Raw genomic sequence first — 20,364 nt, 5'->3', positions numbered from 1 at the left:
ATTTTTCAGTCAATATTTTACATCCAGTTATTTTTGTTTCTAACATAGTATGTTAATGAAATGAAACGTTTTTTTTCCTTTTGCAGTAAACATTTTTGCCACTTCACATGTGACAATAATATGACTGATATGAGAAGAAGTGAGATAAAACTGACAGCCGTAAAATTAACCTTACGCTTGTATTATAAACCCACTGACAGTTCGACGTCAGCTGCGTTATCATGTACACTACGCCTTCCTGTAGAAACGTTGAGTACTGTTCACTTTTATCATAATTACCTAAAATAATCTAGCTATACAAATTAATAGGCGAAAACTTATTAACAGTTTGTTATTGCGTCATTTAGTTTGCCGGAAAATATTGAAAGGACCTTTTAATGACCGAATAATAATAAGCGCTCTTACCTTTAATCGTGATACTGAAAAACTAAACTTTGAATTATAACGTATTTTCTTAAGGCACTGCGCCTTACGAAAACAGTAGTAACAGTAGTAATAGTTGACCGGATGGTAAGGAAAATGATATCATAGAATGTCGAAAAAAAAATATTTTTGTTAGAAGTTACAGTATGGAGTTGTTTTGTAATGGAATCGTATTCAGCGGCATGTTCGGCATTTTAATCAAATATTTGGACAAATATGAATATTCGGCCAATCCCCACTAATTAGGTCAACGTAGTTGGAGGGATAATCGACGATCCGGGCGCTAGTACGGTGAATGCTGACGAATGTATTACAGATACAACAAGACAACGTTTATATCTTTAACTGATAGATCACACTAATTATTTTGGTAGAAAGCGGTGTTTGACGTTTATCTATATCATATAACAAACTATACCAGTAGTTTCACCCGGTTTTACCTTTTATATTTTATAATTTGAAGTGTAATTATTGTACTTATAGAGATGAAAATAAGGTAAGACTTCGTTGTCTACATCGTCAAAGAAAACTCGTCTTATAATTTCAGGTTTTTAGATCCAACGGTTTGGACTTTATGAGTCAAAATATAAATGTACTTTATTTGAGTTGGGTTTTATTAGCTATTTTTATGTCATGGATTCAATTTAAGTAAAACTAGCACTGTCGTGAAAAAACGCGGAGATAAACCTCAATGTCAAAAAAATATCTTTTTAAAAATAAAAATACATAGTCATCTACACACTTCTCAAACGAAAATACATACACACAGATAAAATATCCTAAATGGAAATCAGCACACATTTCGTTTGTTTATTTTTATCATATATATATATATATATATATATATATAAATTGAGTACTCTATTTTTTTTAATAAGATTAATATTTGTTAAGTGCCTAAGTTTAAAATATTTGCGGAATTTTGGTATAGAAACTATACTAAAACTGGGATACATAAGATCTAAGTACTTTGCGGGGTCGGAAACTTTGTGTTATAAGATTATCTACGATCATTTTATTCCGTATATTAGCTATATTAAAAAAAAAACATATTAATAGTTTTATACTTAATTTTTTATCATATAAGTAATATGTTATTAGCGCTAATATAGTATTAGTGAGACGCGCTCCAGAGTATGGTCTTCTACTTTTATTTATATTGGTCTTGTATCTTTTTTAATTACGCAATACAAAATAAAAACGTCTCCTCACACATCATACATACATTGAATCCTTGCTTAACTATATAAAATATAAAAAAAATGTATATAATAACCTCGTACGCCACGCATTTGCGTGCGAAATTTTGCAATAACCTAATATATGCAATATGCAAGCATCGTTATTAATTACATTGCAATATACACATGACAAAGCGAAAGCTGGCTTAAGGCCAAAACTTTAACAGATTTAATGCTCTTTCGATGCTTAAAGGATTAAGTGTACATAGATAAGTACTTAGCATTGAGCGAGATTCGATTTACATATTGAGATGAGACAGAAGCTCTGGACCGAGGAAATTTTCCTTTAAACTTAAGTAAAAAAACAATGAAACGTTTCAAGGATTAGATTATCTCAAAGACCAGGTGGCATACTATTTAAGGTCATATACAAATCAGAAACAAATTAACTATACAGTTGAAACTTATAAAAACTAAAACAGGATTCAATATTAATAGATTGGCGACTAATTCAAAAAACTGATAAAGACTCTCTGAAAGCAAGTAGTGTCGTTGGTCTTTTGTTTAAATTTTCTCAAGTCGTATCGGAATTTAATCCCACTGGACTCAAAGAGTGGAAATAGAGAGTGCCACTGTGCACACTATTATCTCTTGTGCGGTTGGTGATTGCGTTATATAAATTATAAAGAACATTAAATGATGTAGAATTTAAATAAAGCATATTTCTCCAATCAAAGTGTAGGTATTTCTTATATACAATGCCAGTAAATTGAAAATAACGTCCAAAGTCCAACTTGAATAGCTTGGAAACAAACAGCAAAGTTCTTTGAATTGAGATAGTAGTTATATTGATATGAATAGGCAGTCTTTTATGCCGATATATAATAATAAAAAGTATATTTATAGTACACAACAGTTTAAAATTACATCAATATTAATTAAAATTAAGTACCAAATAAATTCATAAAGATGGGATTCTTTTTGTCTTCTCTATTTTTATGACACCTTATTGACTTTTATTAAACTATTTTTGGAACATGTACTAACTATTCATAATATGTAATAGCATTCAACCCTTAATTAGTTGTGTGGGGAATATTATATCCCTCAACTTTGTTTTTGTTAAATTTCGGGAAAATTCCACGTAGCACGTGTAGTCTACACGTGCTACGTGGAAGTGCTTGGGGCCCATTGGATCCTACGTGACTTAGAGCGTACAATGCTTGTGAGTCTATTAGATACATTTCATTTTTAGGCTGTTGTTCAGACAACTTTGGACACATGCTGCTTTTGCATACGTAAAGTGGGAGATTATTGAACAACAAAATCGTGGTTCTGACTCTGAGCAGAGCGGATGCTAATCAAAACAAAGCAGGTTCGTCTTTTCCATAGTATAATTAAGGCAAAAGGTGAAATTCCCACATTCCCTTGAACCGTAAAAAGACGACTCCGAAATTCAACCACATCTTCAAACACCAAATATTTAGCTTCTGAAAACAATTCTAGTAGTGTCAAAGGCCGTTGTCATCCTCGTTAAAACGAAGGTCACTAAATGTAATTAATTTATGTGTAACGAATACTATTCTCCAAAGGCTGTGATTCATGTCCCAATTAATATAATATATAATTTCGAATACTATTTTTGAAGTCTACGTTTAGTTTTTTATATAAATGGGTTATATTTTTACTGCCATCGTATACTATTTTACCTCCTTTTACATATTCAACAATAAAATTATTTAATATTATATTATGGGGGCGAACATATTCTATAATATTTCATCGAGGAAGATACTTCTTAGAAAATTGGAAATCCTTTGTAATGTTTAATAAATAAATATGAAATAAAATATAATAGAAGAATATTCAACAAACGATATTAAATATAAAACATACCCACTCATAGAGAATCACATAGTAATTATATGCCTGAATTATCTTTGGCCGTTTGGATAATGAGAGTTAAGAATACACAAGTATGTGTGTGCGAACACAGGTCTATTCTCTACATCTCTTGATCAGTTAGCTAGTCATCGTTGAGAACGTAATTAAGTAGCTGTAATCTAAACAAACTAAGTTATATTTAAGTCAAAGAACTTAAAAAAGTAGGTAATGGTATAGTTTTTTATAATCTTTTGAATTATAATAATCCCGAGTGGATTATGAAATATTTAATCCACACGTACATACATTTTGTACTTTAGAGGCCCACTTTATATTAAAAAAGTTGTGATAAATGCTTTAACTTTCAAAGTCTACGTCTATGATGCACGGGTTAGTGCGAAGAAAGCTTAAAAAGTAATGCCCTGATTTTTTTATACGGAAAACAAAAATATTGTGGTAGATGTTGGTGCAAGTACTTTTGTGTTCCAATTTGAAGATCAACCTCATAACAGCTTAAGTCCCAAGGTCAGTAGCGCATTGGTGATGTAGGCTATGGTTAATATTTCTTACGGCACAAATGTCTATGGAATGAGATAACCAATTAGCGTCAGGCTTTGCCAGTCTATCTACCTTACTCTAAACATATATATCAATATACATTCCACCATTTATATCCGTCAAAATATTGCTTTTGTTTAGTCTGTATGTTTAAAGAATAAAAATAAAATATCAGATTTTTAATAAAATGCTTTTGGAGAACTTTCTAAAGAAGTAATTCTAAAAACAAATACAAAAATAAATTGTTATATTAATTCAGTAACTTTCCAACAGCCTACATTTTACATTTACTTACTAACAAAACCTTTTTTTATTAAAGACTATATATCCTTCAGACAGATTTCGATGATACCTTGCTTGGTTTTGCAGGGGTAATCCAGTCGAAGTATTTTAAGGTTTGATATTAATCAAATATAAAACATTAAAATATTAAACTTTGTGTTATTTTGTGCGCTCTATTCTATTGTCCTCGTAGTTTGATAAGGTGGCAATTCGAAAAAGCCGTGGAGGGTTCAAACACAGAACCACTACTGCCACTAGTCTTAACTATTACCCGGGGCAAGGAATTCTAATCACTACTAATTTAAAAACTCTGGGGTGCTACTGAGAATTTATTGTTGGAAAAACCTAATTACTTTTTATTGGCCCGAGCCGGAGTTAGTACCAAGAACCACGGAATCTACAGCCTTATAGGCTAGCTACTAGATAAAAAAAGAACTGAAATTACAGCAACTATGTACATTATTATTACGATAGAAAAAATCCATCAACATAATTCTAATACGTGAACTTTTAAGTTAAGGCTGTATAATTTTAAAGCAGAATGCGGTTTAACAAGAACTCGGTTAGAATATGAATGTAGAGGAACATTGTGGCTTCATATAACAGTTTCAATCTTTTGTAACTTACTGAATTAATTACATTTAGGTATTACGTAAACTAAAAATTTTAAATAAATATTTTTTAAAAAGTCAAAATATTCTATTCTACCACCGGTTTGAAAAGTAGATTCTACCGAGAAAAACCGGCAAGAAATTCAGTAGTTTTTCACGATTTTAATTAAAGAGTTTGTAATTAAAATACAATTAAATTTTGATATATCTTACCTAGAAAGCAATAAATACACGCTCAGTTCACGCTTTTTTATCTTTAATTTAATCTTGTATTGTGTTATATACCTTATTTATCAATGTATTTTGGACCCGACCTTTAATTTTTAATAAGATTATTAGGATAAGTACTAACAATTTTATCACTTAACTTTATAATTTACAGTTTTTCTGTATTACATTTAAGGCGCTACTTATTATACTAATTTTAAGAACAAGGTTTTCTCTAAGAATGTGTCAGATAATTTCCCAAAGGAAACATAATAAAACCTTGAAGTCTATCCGCCATATTAAGGTCGTTTTCAACTTTTCATAATAAACACACTATAAAACCTAAAAAAAGATTGTTTTAATATAAAATGGTTGCCAGAGCTAAGCTTCATTAATATGTTCCAAATATATTGGAAATTACTGATTGAAAATGAAGTAGTTAAAATGCTAATTTTCATTGAAGCACCGCTCATGACAAAAGAAAATTTAGTCGCAAGACTGAAATTAAAGTTTTAATATCTTGTAATGAAGACATGCTTAAGACAACGAACATTTGATTGTTATTTTGGAAATTTTCATTATTTATATTGGGTCTCTAAAATGATATAATAATTTCAATGTCATTCCATATTTAATTTTTTTTTATTTTAACCTTTTTTTTTGTAAGTTTTTAAATTTATTCTATAGCTGTATACTTCTCTAAGCATCAATTTAATTGTTAGTTTTGCAGTTAAATTTTCAAATTAACTAACTGAAATAATATAAACCAATATACCTAAAACTTATACCAGTAGATGCCGCACGTTTCGAAGAAGTTTTTAGTACATAATAATATTATATTAGCTGCGTTTCGCAGTTTCACTCGCTTTAAATTAAGACAATTGACGTGACGAGCTTGAATTACTTGTTACATGAACAACATACAACGGATATTGTTGATATTATTATTATAAGGACATATTGAGCTGATAATTGTTTTCAATACAAATTTACCTTTAAATAGCAGTGTAAAATGCATCCATCCATTCCCATTAAAACACTTACCACTTAGTAAGTGTTTTAATCACATATATTAATTGAGCACCTAAGTGCTTAAGGCACTTCTATGGTTTACAAACCATAACTTTTTTACCATATTTGTTTACCAAGTTTGTTCGAAACCAAAGGAGGATTTCCAAAAGATCGATATCTATGATGATGGGAGACTATGCGGGCGGTAGGCGTTTCGTAAAATTAAATCAACTCAAAATCAAAAACTTTATTCAATATAAGAGCATTACATTTACTTATTGACTTTCTAATCAAAAACCACCGGTTCGGAATAGAAAATATCCAAACCTGAGAGGAACCAGTGAATGAAACCCTGAATCGGCGAAAGAAACTCGGTAAAAGTCTGTCAAATTTTCTCATATAGTATATGCAATACGGCAGCCCCAAACAATTGGGATAAGGGCTCATAACGATGCTGCAGTACCGCAATTTATTTTATGGTCGTGCTTGGCATTTCTATGAAAATTTTTGTAACTGATTGACATACATAATATTTACTAATATGAATATATCTTAGTAAATATTTATTTCGTTTAAATTAATGTAAAATTAAAATGGAGCTACTTTTACGGTAACGTAATGTAACGCAAGATAATGTAACGTGTATTATTTTAAAAGTAAAAAGTCAAATGTAAAAACAAAGTCGCTTACCGCTGTTTGTCCCTATGTATGTTTAGATCTTTAAAATTACATAACCGATGAGGCGGTTTTTTTAATAGATAGATTGATTCAAGAGGAAGTTTTATATGTATAATACATGCACAATGTTGTAGAGAAACACTGATAATTTTAGAGGTTTCTGAAGTGAGGTCGTAATTAAATGCATTTTTTGCGCTTACATACACCTTAAAAATGTCTTCAAAAAAGTCTGCGATGGTATATGTCTATCTCTCAGGGATGGCCCACGACAACCATTTTTTATCCTTTACTTTTTACAAGAAAAAATGGCTTATTTTCGAAGCAATTTTAAGCAATACAGCATTAATCCTTATCCAATTAAGTACCTTAAATACATTGTGCATATAATATAGATCAATATGGCCCTTTACAGCATGTAATGAATGAATATTTTCGAAGATATTACAGATTTAAAACGTAGGGACATAGCGGTTTGTATACTCTAATGACTGAAAAACTGATCGCTAGTAGTTGATAAGCGTGGATATACGAGTATGAGAATAGTTTTTACAAACGATATATTTAATATAAAAATTTGATTCCATATTTCAATGAAATAACCGCGGTGCAATAAAAATATAATGAGTATGCAAATAGAGTTAACACATTTGAATTAATGTATTAATTATGTGTCAATATTTGTTTCGTTATCGAGCATAATTGGAGCCTCTATAACTCTGTAACTCTTGGACTTTTGGCGCAGTGAAGGCCATAAGTTCATTCCCGATCAATGGATAGCCTAATGAGGCTCCTATAAAATTCACTCTAAGCTCAGTTTAATTGCATAATTGGTCTATTCTTCTAATTCTATCTTTTTAAAAATAACATATTTTATGTCATGACGTTCTAAAAGTTAATTAATTCAGCGAAGTTGATCTTTAATTATTTCTAGACATTGCACGCAAACATTTGTTAGATAAGAGACTTTAATTTATACACGCACGATAAAATTACAGAAAGTTCAGAGTATGCTTATTACATATACATAACATAATCAGCCTGTAAATTTTCCACTGCTGGGCTAAGGCCTCCTCTCCCGTTGAGGAGAAGGTATGGAGCATATTCCACCACGCTGCTCCAATGCGGGTTGGTGGAATACACATGTGGCAGAATTTCGTTGAAATTAGACACATGCAGGTTTCCTCACGATGTTTTCCTTCACCGCCGAGCACGAGATGAATTATAAACAAATTAAGCACATGTAAATTCAGTGGTGCCTGCCTGGGTTTGAACCCGAAATCATCGGTTAAGATGCACGCGTTCTAACCACTGGGCCATCTCGGCTCATATATGCTTATTGGTATTTCATAAAACAGAAAATCGTCTCTCTTTTTGTTTTAATTTTCTTAGACTCAGCCTTATAACTGGAGGCAGAAGGCTTGCAATGAATATAGCGTGATCATTTTACTTGTAACAAATAGTATAAATAAACTTTGAAAATTAATTTTCGAGGAAAATGTTAAGGTTTCATTTTCATCATAAAATACGGTCGAAGTAAAATGATAACATATAAAAGTAGTCATTCAACTCATACGTCAAAGAACGAAACATTCGACCATTAATACGAACTCTGGGAAATTTCAGATTTTATAGCCCATTACGTTAACAGTTCGTTGGTTGCCATATAAGTCTTAGATATTTTAAAATATTTGCAAGATTTATTATTGTAAGTACATCACTTTATTACTCCAATAAGTACCCGTCACCGCTCCGTATGACTAAAATGATATATAGAATTTTACCCCAATATATTTTTTAACCAAAACATTCACCAGCCGATCTTTTCGCCTTCAGTGTGCTAATTCACCCCGCTGACAATTTTCTCATCATATTAATATATGATGCCATTATTGTAATTCATATTATGAAAATTTATATTTATAGAAAAACCCTGATGAAGATTAATTGAAAGCTAAAAGTATTTATTTTAATTTGGAACTCACTTATTAGTCTTTAAGACACGCATTTAAGCAGAAAAACATACATTTATAAATTCGTATTTTGACGTTATAAATAATAAATTTTATTTGAAAGTCTAAATTATTAAAATAATTTGAGACTTGTGAGATGAGAAAGTTTTGTTTGAAATTATTTACTAAGGTTTAAAACATGACTTACGTACGAGTTACGAAATACCTAGATTTTAAAGGAGGTTTTTGTAAACATCAAAGATGTCCCATATTTCCAAAATTAATAAAAACATCAAGGTACACCCACTGGCTTAGTTAGGTAGTTTATTTAATAAGATAAAAATACCTATTCCTAATTTGCTACTTAGATGGAAATTTCAACCGCCAAACAGCCCAAGGGACACGACATGGCCTTCCATTAGTATTTCTTAATTCATATGAGGGATCAGAACACTGACCATCTAGTGGACAAATTTTTATTTTATAAAAAAGTCATACGTATACAAAAGGAATTATTAACTGCTTTTAGAAAATGATAGTATATAAATGTGGTTATGTCATAATAATATACAATGTACATAATCTTTACTTCTTTACTAATATTAAAAATGCGAAAGTAGCTCTATTTGTCTGTCTGTTACTCTCTCAATTCCAAACCTCTAAACCGAATTTGATGAAAATTCATATGAAGCAAGCTTGAATTCTATTCTAATAATTATGCTACTTTTTATTCATAATACCTGACGACCAACCCCTAAAACGTGATTGAAATCGCTGACGACAACAAGAAACAATATAAAGAAACTATTTACAATTGCTATTAGTAAATAAGTAAAGGAGCAATTAAGTTAGGCAAAGGAAATATAAATGATAATATTTAATAATAAATACTTTAAAGAACCTCTGGTCATGAAAAATTTTTACAAAATATACAGCGAATAATTAACAAAGCATAATATTTCATTGTAAGCATTTCCCGAGCTCTTTAAATGGTGACTGATAATGATACTGATCGTGCTTTAATTTCTACAAAACATTACCCGATGGTTGTGATGGCCGAGTTATGCCTTTTATTCTCTCAGAAATTAAATTACAAAGAATTCCGACTCTGTAAAGGCAAATACTTCTTACACACAAGAATTTGTTTATACAGTAAAACGCCGCAGCTATTTTTGACATACCAAAATTAAATTACCGATACCACAGATCACCCGACAAACATAAAAATAATTGGTTATTAAATTTTGTTAAGAAACAACTTATAAATAATATTTAGCAATGAAGTTCTCCTCATAATGTTTCAAAGTTTGTAAGTCGTATATTTTGTTTTGAATTAAGTTGTTGAACGTTATGGATAGAATAGCTGCATAGCGTAGAAATCTATACGTAGAAGTCATTATCAAGATTTACTAGAGCCAAGGTACCGTTGAATACTTTCAACTTTTTTTGTTGCTATACTTAGCAACATCGAGTTATCGACATAAGAAATCACCAATCGCATTATAAGCAACTAGAGTATCACTGGTAATCATATGTATGCAGAAGATGTAGCAGATCCGAACTATACTTATAACAAAGATAGTGCAAAAGAGAAGGATATTTTGTAAGACAATTGCTACTACATTTTTATTTACCTGGCCTATGCTCGGAAAAGTCCTGAGTCATGAGGTCAACGATTGAACTCTTGACTATGTGTGGGATTGTAGATCGATACTATTTAGGAAATAAGAAAAAATAAAATAATAAGCCTTACTTTTTAATATTAATGTATATTCAAATTTATTTAACACAATAAACAGATGGCTGCTTAAACATTAAAAACTGTCGCAGCTTTTTTGTCATTAATTATCAAAGCTGACTGAGCAGAGGCCATAAAATTTTATCCCAATTAAGCCGATGGTGTTTGCATAGGGATGCTTCGTTAGCATTTCCTATAGAGTATAATTGAGTTTGAAATAGTACTCGTCCAATTGAAGGTATGATTCAAATAACATTAAAAATTTATTTAATCTTGCTTTGTACTTAAGCGGAAAAATCTACAGTTTTCTGTTCGCCTGCGAAATAAAAGACGCGGATGCGATGCAGGCTGTTACACCTTAGGCTATTGCCGTCCCAAACCCCAGCACCTTTACACAAGCTAGAGAAAAAAAATTGTTTAAAATAGGAATTGCTATTATTCTTTTAAAAAATAAATTATATGTATAAATTTATAGATAACAAAATGTAAATAAATATTATCTCGATCAAGTAAAATAAAAAATCCTGCCTTTTTATGAAGTCACGATTTTACCTTTGACTTAAGATTAAGTCAAATGTGAAATCGAGAAGAAAGGGCTTTTTTTATAAAATGAATGAACTGATAAATAAACTCACTCCAAAAAGAAGACGATCAAAGTGACTCACTCTTTTACCTTATACTGGAAACAATGTTCCATTTAAGTAAAGTAATCAAAGAGGCTAAAGAGTAGGTAATATCGATGTTACGAGACGTTGAGACACGTCTGTCTGACACATACCTCGTACTTTTTATTTCTTCAAGTACGTTGACTTGTTACAATGAATTTATCAAGAATAAATGAATTTGATTTCATAATGAACAATTGAAGTGTACTTTGTTTTTATTTTGAATAAATATAACCATTGTAAATATAGGCAGACTACTTAATAAGTAGTTACTATTACTATCACCCATAGAACTTGGTGCTAGAAGAAATTTTAAGTATTCCTTACATCGCCTATGCGCCACCGACCTAAGATGTTATGTTTCTTGTGTCCGTTATCATTGGCTCACACATCCTTCAAACCGGAACACAACAATATTATTACTGCGTGGCGGTAGAAAACATGACGAGACCTACCTACCAAGATCGTTCGTATATGTGTGAATGCGTAAATCCGACCTGAACCAAAGGTTGTAGGTTCAAATCAGGGCATATTTTTATGTACTTAACTGGACAACTCATAATGCAAAGCATCAAAGAGAGTGCTAATTAATGTTGTTTATTTATAATTGTAATGAAATCAGAAGACTCGTCTTTTAAATTTTCTTCGTGCATTTTTAGATTTTCTAACTTGTTTTTGTGTTTATATCGTTATTGTGGAAGGAAACCCTCGTGAATATTTACGTGTGGCTTAAATATATATCTTAAATATATCGAATGTAACAGCTATATAAGTAATTATATTATATATGTTTTTGTGTAGTATTTGAAATTTTATAATAATTATAAAACTCGATAAATAGTATGAAATTTATTTAACATAATATATATTATGTATGTGCATTTTTACGTGGGGCTGGACATTCTAGTAAAAATACCAAATCGGAAATACCCAATCTCGTTGCATGCTTCCAATGTTTAAGCTGGTTTATTTTATTTGTCCAATAAAGCTCCGAATGTGCCCGGTTCGGTGAAGATAAATGTTTTTTTTTTATATCGTCTATTACTATTTTTAAATCCTAGCAAGCACTGTCTTCTGTTTAATGTGCTTCTCGTGCTAGGCAGTGAAGAAAAACATGGCCAGGAAACCTCCATGAATCGGATGAAAATATTCCATTAGTGAGTGCACTCATTATTGTATCGCAGCGGCATAGCTCTACAAAAATATATCCTTATGCCAAAGAGTTCGAAATTTATTATTTTTTTACTCTTTTAGTATTTAGAAATGAAATTCATAAATAAAAGTCGTATGTTAGTAACAAAATAAAGACTTACCGTCATCACGCAGAGAGGTGTCACGTAGAGAAGACCGAAATTGACCATGTCGAATATTTCAGAGTTGTATTTCATTCGATGTTGTATGCAAATTGTCTCCATGTGTCCGTCGCCTAAGTCATTTGTGATCGTCTCTACCCATATAAACTTAGGTGCGCTGTAGGCTGCGCTGGTTACCCAAACACCCAAAATCACCAACTGTGTAAAAACATTTAGGATTAGACGTATTTGAATAAGTTCAACTAAAATGAAGAGGACGAACTAACAAACTCTCTCTTTCATGTAAATCGTAGGTCAACTTTGAGTAAGGTATGTCTGTTTGTGCTTATGTTACGTTCATAACTCCTTCACTTTCGACTTGACATGACTTTTTTAAATTCAATGTAGGCGGACTTACAAATGAACCACCTAATAGGATATAGTCGTTACAGCCCATAGACATTAGGAAATAAGTATTAACCATTACTTACAGTATCAATAGTCTTATGGACATTCGGAACTAAGATGTTACATCCCTTGTGCTTGTAGATACGCTAATTTGGGAAACCAAAATAGGAGTATTATTTATCTTTATGCGAATATACATGACCGTGTGATTCTCGTCCTGAGTTGACAGTACACACAGACGGTTTGCTCGCTCACTTATAACAAAAACTCAACCTAATTTATCAAAAAGTACTTTTAACAATTTAAATGTTTTTTATTTAGAAAATTTTGTTGATTATGATATGACTTACTCGTAATATGTACAAAGTAAAAGATTATTAATACATATCTTCGTAAGTTCTACATATTTCAACGTCGATTTTATTAAATGACCTCGTTTTCAGTTACAACAGCAAACTACTAATCTTAAAAATTCTATGAAAGGCATTCTCGCCAGACCACAGTAGGCTCTGGTGAGATTAATTCCGAACATTCTCTGAAATTGAACAAGCCTTTTGTGTATGAAGACACGGACACTTCATGGGTCTATTTATTATCATAAAATTAAGTAAAATTACTGTAGAATTTATGTATTGAAAATTGAAAATTTTATTTAAAAATACAGTTTCTGGTTAATTAGGACGAAATCTTTTGATAAAAGTTATAGTTCATAAATAACGATCAATATATATATATTTTTAAATACGATTAAATTAATATCTTTAATTGTTATATTATAGCCTTTAATATATATATCTATGAAAAGCTATAACTTTTTACCAAAAAAACATGGACGGAGGTGTAAAATTTAGCACTATTAAATTTTAAGTGGAGTGGAGTGCAGAAAACTAATATTTTTATAAAATATGCATTAGAAATACATTAAAATAATTATTAAAAAAAAAAAATTAAACAATTTACCACACGTTTAACACACACACCTTTATCTACATTATATTTAATATAAAACGTTCATAGTTTACTTTCATAGTGCCAATGACAACACACGTCATGTCAAAGATGAAAATCAATGATATTTTTAAAAGCTTTTATTTAACTTGCAATGTATGTATATATGTATGTGCGGGTGGAATCTTGCTACTCAATTTTGAAGCGGATATCTTTAACCGATTTGGCTGAAATTTTGTATACTCGTTAAGTTTGGATGACAATACACGATAAGCTGCTTGACGTCATTATAAATCCAATATGGTGGAACATTCGAGATGACAGAATAGTTATTTTTTATGCACTTCTACAATATGGGTATCGAATGATAGGGCTTGTTGAGAGTAAATCGAAAAATAATGTGATGTCATTCTAATTCCAATATGGTGGAACATTCGAGATGGCAGATTAGTTATTTTTTATGCACTTCTGCGATATAGGTATCAAATGATAGGGCTCGATGTGAGTAATTCGAAAAAAAAAAGCTTGTCGCGAGGTTTTCGTAAGTACATACATAGAAGTATTTAATTAAACTGAAATAAAAAAAAAATGAAACTTAGCAGATTAAATTACTAAATTATATGGTACTAGTTAATTTACGCAAGATTATTACGCGACAAGCTGTTATGATTAAAAAAATTGTGTATAATGAGGTTATAAATTGATAATTAAAATTTTAAAGGAAAATTTTATTTTCTTCTTTTCAGAGCATTTAAATAAAAGCTTTTTTAAAAAGTATTTTTACTTTGATTTTTTTTTTACGTATGATATTTAAATTGTAGTAGTGACAGGTATCGTTCAGTTGAGCATCATTTTCCTGTCGAATAAACGCATCTAATTTTATGTTAGCAATGAATTGCGGTCGAATTTCAACCAATGGGCGACCACTAGTTTAACATAAATACATGATACACGATGTTTTTTTTTGTTATTAATTAATTATACGATACGTGCGACTATTGCACGTCGATGGCGCTAATATTTAAAAAAAAAACAAATACAGTTTCTTAAAATGTCATAAGATACAATGTAAAACTATCAAACATCGGCTTTATTCTTAGTACTACAAGCTTTTACAAGTAATATTGAATCTTCAAAAGCACTCTTCTTGAACAAAGTCAGAAGCAAATGTAAGAATCAAAATTAAACAACACAGTAATATCGCTATTGCATATCTCTTGGCATGTTTTCGTTTTGAAATTATTAAAAAGCGCTACTGAAGGATTACACAAAAACAAAAAGCTGCATCCCTACTTGCGGCATCTGCTTCGAAATGAGAGATTGTAAGAAAGTAAACTTATAAATAATGTTGAGGAGAATTCGATATTGGAGACGCGTCTCGCAATCCGTTTCCACCGTCATTAAATACAGCGGATAAACTTCACGAGTGCTGAGTATACTGTAATTAATACCGCTCTAGTTTATTAGCACAATCTGTAATGAAAATTGTTTGCTTTGACAAATAGCCTTGCTTAGCGCACTAATGATTAAAAAATGTATTTATCGTTTAGTAAACTATGCGTGGTAAGTAATGGATTGTTTCCGTATCAAGGATATTTATTTAAGCGACAGTGATACTTCTAGAAACTAATGACTATCATGTAACGTGGAATTTTAAATATGGGCAGCAACTAAAGCGGCTGTGGTTACTGGTGCCCTAAATAAGTTTGTCTAATGAAAATGTTTACGATAAAATTATGCTAATTTCACTTTCAAACTATTTTTGTATGCATTGCAGTGTTTCTTTGATTTTAATGTGATTTATATAAAATTTAAAACGTCATTTAAAAAGTTTTTAGAATACGTCCAAAAGAAAACGACGAAAACGCATAATATTGTAAAATCGACTACATATGAGGAGTTTGTTGAATCACCAAATACTTGTCTTCATAGATGGATATATATCTTGGATTTTCTCGACACTTACAGGTTTCACAGAGTGTTTTCTCTATCCGCTGAACACAACATGAATTGTAAAAAAAAGGTAGGTCAGTGAAATGGAAAAACGCTGCTTCGTATTTGAAATTGTGTCCTTCGATATAACTCCTCGTGTATTAACGGCATTGCAATTCTAATATCAACTAAAACCCATAGTACGTTTTAGTATATTTTGTGACTACTTTATTGAAAACAAAAACGCAGAAATAATTTACTTCAATAATAGATTATTAATTATTAAAAGTTGTAACTAATTATCTATCACAAATGGTGTTACTTGGTCACCATTTGTTATATACTTGGCATTGTAACAAACATCACCCATTTCTTAAACCGTCAATAAATACCTACCATGAGAATTAACATATCATCGTTGTGCCTGTAATGAAATCGACTCAGTTACCTTTGAAACTAGAATACAACGGTACGAGCTATCACGTAAGGTAATAGTTTAACTTAATTCTAATAATAAAATACGATTACAATATAGTCTTACCCTCAACCTCGTTGACGTCAGGATCTGTTTACACGTTATAGGGTGTATGATGGCGAAGTATCTCTCCGTACAAATCACCACCAATATAAATATCGACGCCGTGTAACTCAACGAATGCACAAACTGATACATCTTGCATAGAAAGTCGCCGAATACCCAGCTGAAACAAAACGAAATGTCAAACTCTTTTGTTATGAACACGGACAGATAGCATCACAGTATACTGTTATTGCATAGTTAGGTTTACTATATAACATTCTATACCAACTATTATTACAACAGTTCTTTTATTACTTTCTTTTTAATATCCCGGAGATACAAGATTATATAGATGATAAAAAAGCGTGAAGTTAATACTTATAGATTTCCAGGCAGAATATATTACATACATATATAATTGTATTGAACTAACATAACTGTATTTTTACATGTTGAAAAATAGTAACTACTGAGTTTCTTGTCGGTTCCTCTCGGTAGAATCTACATTCCGAAGCGGTGGTAGCTTCACTTAATATAGTTTGTTAAATGACGATTCAAAAGTGCTTGTAAAAGTCTACTTGAAAAAAGTATATACACAGAAGGACACTATAAGATACTATATACAAAAGGGTGATACCTTTTGTATAGTACACAGGTGTGTGAGCAAGCACATGTGCAATCTCTGTTACCAGACTCAAAAAACTTGTCACTTAAATTTCCTTGGTAGAAAACCCCAATAACTTATTTCTGACCTGACCCCGAAGTTGAACCTATGAATTCGGGACCCAAGAGTAATAAGCTAACCACTAGCTGAAAAGGCTGTCACTAAAATGTTATTTTCATCGTAACATCAACTTTTTTATTGTAAATGTCAAAGAAATAATCGGATATTCGGATCCCGTTTTAAATATCAATAAAATAAAAACAACAGTTGGTAAATTTAGCTCTACTGGGTTAATCGTAACTAACTAACTTGGGTTTCTCGCGATATTTTCCTTCATCACCAAGTACAAGGTCAATTGTTACAAACACAAATTAAGCACATTTAAATTGCGTGATTCTTGCACGGATGGGAATCCACAATCTTTTCCCTTAAGATTCGAGTTTAACAGCTGGGCGTACACGGTTCTCCAAAATAATCTCCAAATAAATTTCAATGACGTAATTTATATCTAGTAAAGCAGTAACTTAGATTATTATACAATCAGTATTCGCGCCAAGCGACCCCTCCGCCCGTATCTTTCGCTAATAGTTATACTGTACTTTTAGAGCTCTGTTTATGCATTATCTTGATCGTCGTTAAGTATTTTATTCAAGTAGATTCTTTGAACACGAATGAATAGCTATTTTATAGGACTTTTATTAAGAAAAATCCTATTCAAAATGTAAATTGTATGGTGAAGAAATAAGTTATATAAACATATTTATGAATATCTATTATTATAAAATTTTATATTAATAATTGACAAAGCTATATTGTTTTCGGAATTAAATATGCGAGTTTTTATTATAAAAATGAGTATTTGGACCCAGGATGTATTGACTTTGCAGAATCCATAATGAAAACAATCAAAATGATAAACAATATTTACTTCTCATAATTATGAAATGCCAAGAACTTCGTCTCATACCGTAAATGTAATACTTCAGAATAAATTTGGCACATTGGCAAACATCAGGAACAAGCGTATTGTTATTTATTAAATCAATTAAAAAAGTAAATTGGTAATAAAAAACAACATTATCATAAACTAATGCTTAGCTTCGGTGGATTATAATCTACCGAAAAGTAATGCGTTAAATTGTAAGCAATATGTTATGGTTCACAACATATTTAACACCCAATGGTATTTACAATTTTGTGGTGACATATACATTCTGAACCGAGTGGCCCAGTGAAGAGAACGTGTGCATCTTAACCGATGATTTTGGGTTCAAACCCAGGCAAGCATCACTAAATTTTCATGTGCTTAATTTGTGTTTATAATTCATCTCGTGCTCAGCATTGAATGAAAACATCGTGAGAAAACCTGCATGTGTCTAATTTCAACGAAATTTTGCCACATGTGTATTCCACTAACCCGCATTGGAGCAGCGTGGTGGAATATGTTTCAAACCTTCTCCTCAAAGGGAGAGGAGGTCTTATCTCAGCAGAGGGCAATTTACAGGCTGTTAATATAAAAAAAATATATATACATTCAACTGTACTATAGAAGTATATTTACATCGTCATCATCCTCCTGCCCTTATCCCAATTTTAATTAGAGTCGGCGCAGCATGTCTTCTTCCATACCTCTCTGTAGGACGTCATAATAATTTTCTTTTACTAAGTTAATTAACAATATAACTCATTCCAGACATGACTCATTCCAGATATGACATATTTAAAATCGTGCAACGCAATATGGTAAATCATTTAATCCGGCCTTAATTAACTAATTCGGTCGTCAGAATATGAGTTTGTCATTAGTAGTATGTAATTTGAATATGTTAACGCATAACACAGTTTTGCCAATAGTCTTATATGAGAATGTACGGGCTAATCTATACTTATATCATAATTGTGAAACTAACTGTCTGCCTGTAGTTCTTTCACGGCCAAACCACATAACTACATTTGATGAAAATTTGGTATGAAGCTTGAACTCCGAGGAAGGACATTCTCCAAGGCTTTTTATGGCTAAAACCTGTCGACCAACCCCTAAAACGTTGGTGAAGCCGCGCGTGGCAACCAGTTTAAAACATTTTTAATTTTATTAATCATAATAAATCCTTTGCCTCCTCATCTTTTCAGAAGAAGGTTTGGAACGTATTCCAACTCGCTAACATTAGGACCAACGAGGCACACGTAGCAGAATTTCATCCAACACATGCAAGTTTCCAACAGTATTTTCCTTTTCACTTAGCAAGAGATTAATTATTATACACACAAATTAAGCACGTGGACATTAATACCTTACGTAGTTATCGCTAGCTGCGGGTGATTCTTAAGTTATATTAGAAGGAATTTTGTATAAGCCCATAAAGGCATTGGTCTTTCGCGTGATCGCCTTCCGGCAGCGTCGAATTGCCGTCCCATCAGGATTATGAGGAAATAAAAGTTTGTAGACACACTTGGGCACTATTATATTTCCTACGAATTAAGCAGACGATGTCAAAATTTAATATAATAATAAAAAATATTCTTTATTGTACACCACAAATATAGTAACGTCAAAATGTATGCCACTTCTTGAAATATTTTAGTGACGTCGTGTTTTAGTTCGCGTAAACAACTCTAAATCGAACATAAACGACCATCTGATTATGGTAATAACATTGATGTTTTGTGTAACAACTTTGTTTACAATAAGGTGATCATATTGTCATACATGTAAATTACAAAATGTAAACATATATTTCTAAAGGTAATTAGTATGAGTATGATTATTTACTTCAATCAAGAGTTGACACTACTAGGAAACATTAAAACTTGTTTAGATGTCTTTAAAATTATTTATATTATTAAAGCCTAAGGTGACAACATCGAAGACGTGTTCGGACACTAGTAAAGAGAGAAAAATGTCTATTCACATTAGAGATGACCCTCTTATGGACTAATTGGCTGAAGGCATTCTAGACCAGCTGAAAAATTCAGAATTCCACGAAGGAACACTACTCAACAAAGTCGCATTTTTTTCATGACTCTTTCATTGGCTCGGGTCAATGAAAAGGTCGTCCTCGTAGAGTTCAATGCAAACTTTCTATCAATTAGTAATTCTAAAAATTAGATTGCGTTGCTATCTGACAATAAAAAAACATGTAAGCACATTTAAATGTTATACATGTGATACAAAACTGCACGGACAGCACGTTGAGATACAATAATAACAATGATATAAAACCTTAATGGAAAATAAAATGTGTTGTAACATATTTGGAAAAAAAATGTGATTATGTAAGGCTACTGAGATCATACGTGGTCTGAGATACTGTTCACGTCGCATTCACGTGAACTAACTGTATTACCTTTTTCGAAATAATACGTACCATTTGTTTAAAATCAGAAGCTTATTCTGAGTGGATGGTTGCTATCTA

At 31.3% G+C, this 20,364-nt stretch overlaps 1 protein-coding gene across 1 annotated transcript in view; it reads right to left on the bottom strand.

The window, feature by feature from the left end:
- Positions 1-20,364, bottom strand: part of LOC113394507 (trissin receptor-like) — a 54,710-nt gene that overhangs the window by 19,152 nt on the left and 15,194 nt on the right. Inside the window, exons 3-4 of the mRNA XM_026631839.2 lie at positions 16,309-16,468; positions 12,501-12,698 (exon numbers count right to left, since the gene is read on the bottom strand). Coding sequence (XP_026487624.1) covers positions 12,501-12,698; positions 16,309-16,468 — 358 coding nt within the window. The remainder of the gene's footprint in view (positions 1-12,500; positions 12,699-16,308; positions 16,469-20,364) is intronic.

This window comes from Vanessa tameamea, chromosome 4 (genome assembly GCF_037043105.1).
Source record: "Vanessa tameamea isolate UH-Manoa-2023 chromosome 4, ilVanTame1 primary haplotype, whole genome shotgun sequence".
In the NCBI taxonomy this organism is placed as follows: Eukaryota; Metazoa; Arthropoda; class Insecta; order Lepidoptera; family Nymphalidae; genus Vanessa; species Vanessa tameamea.
This window is presented reverse-complemented; position numbering and strand designations above follow the sequence as displayed.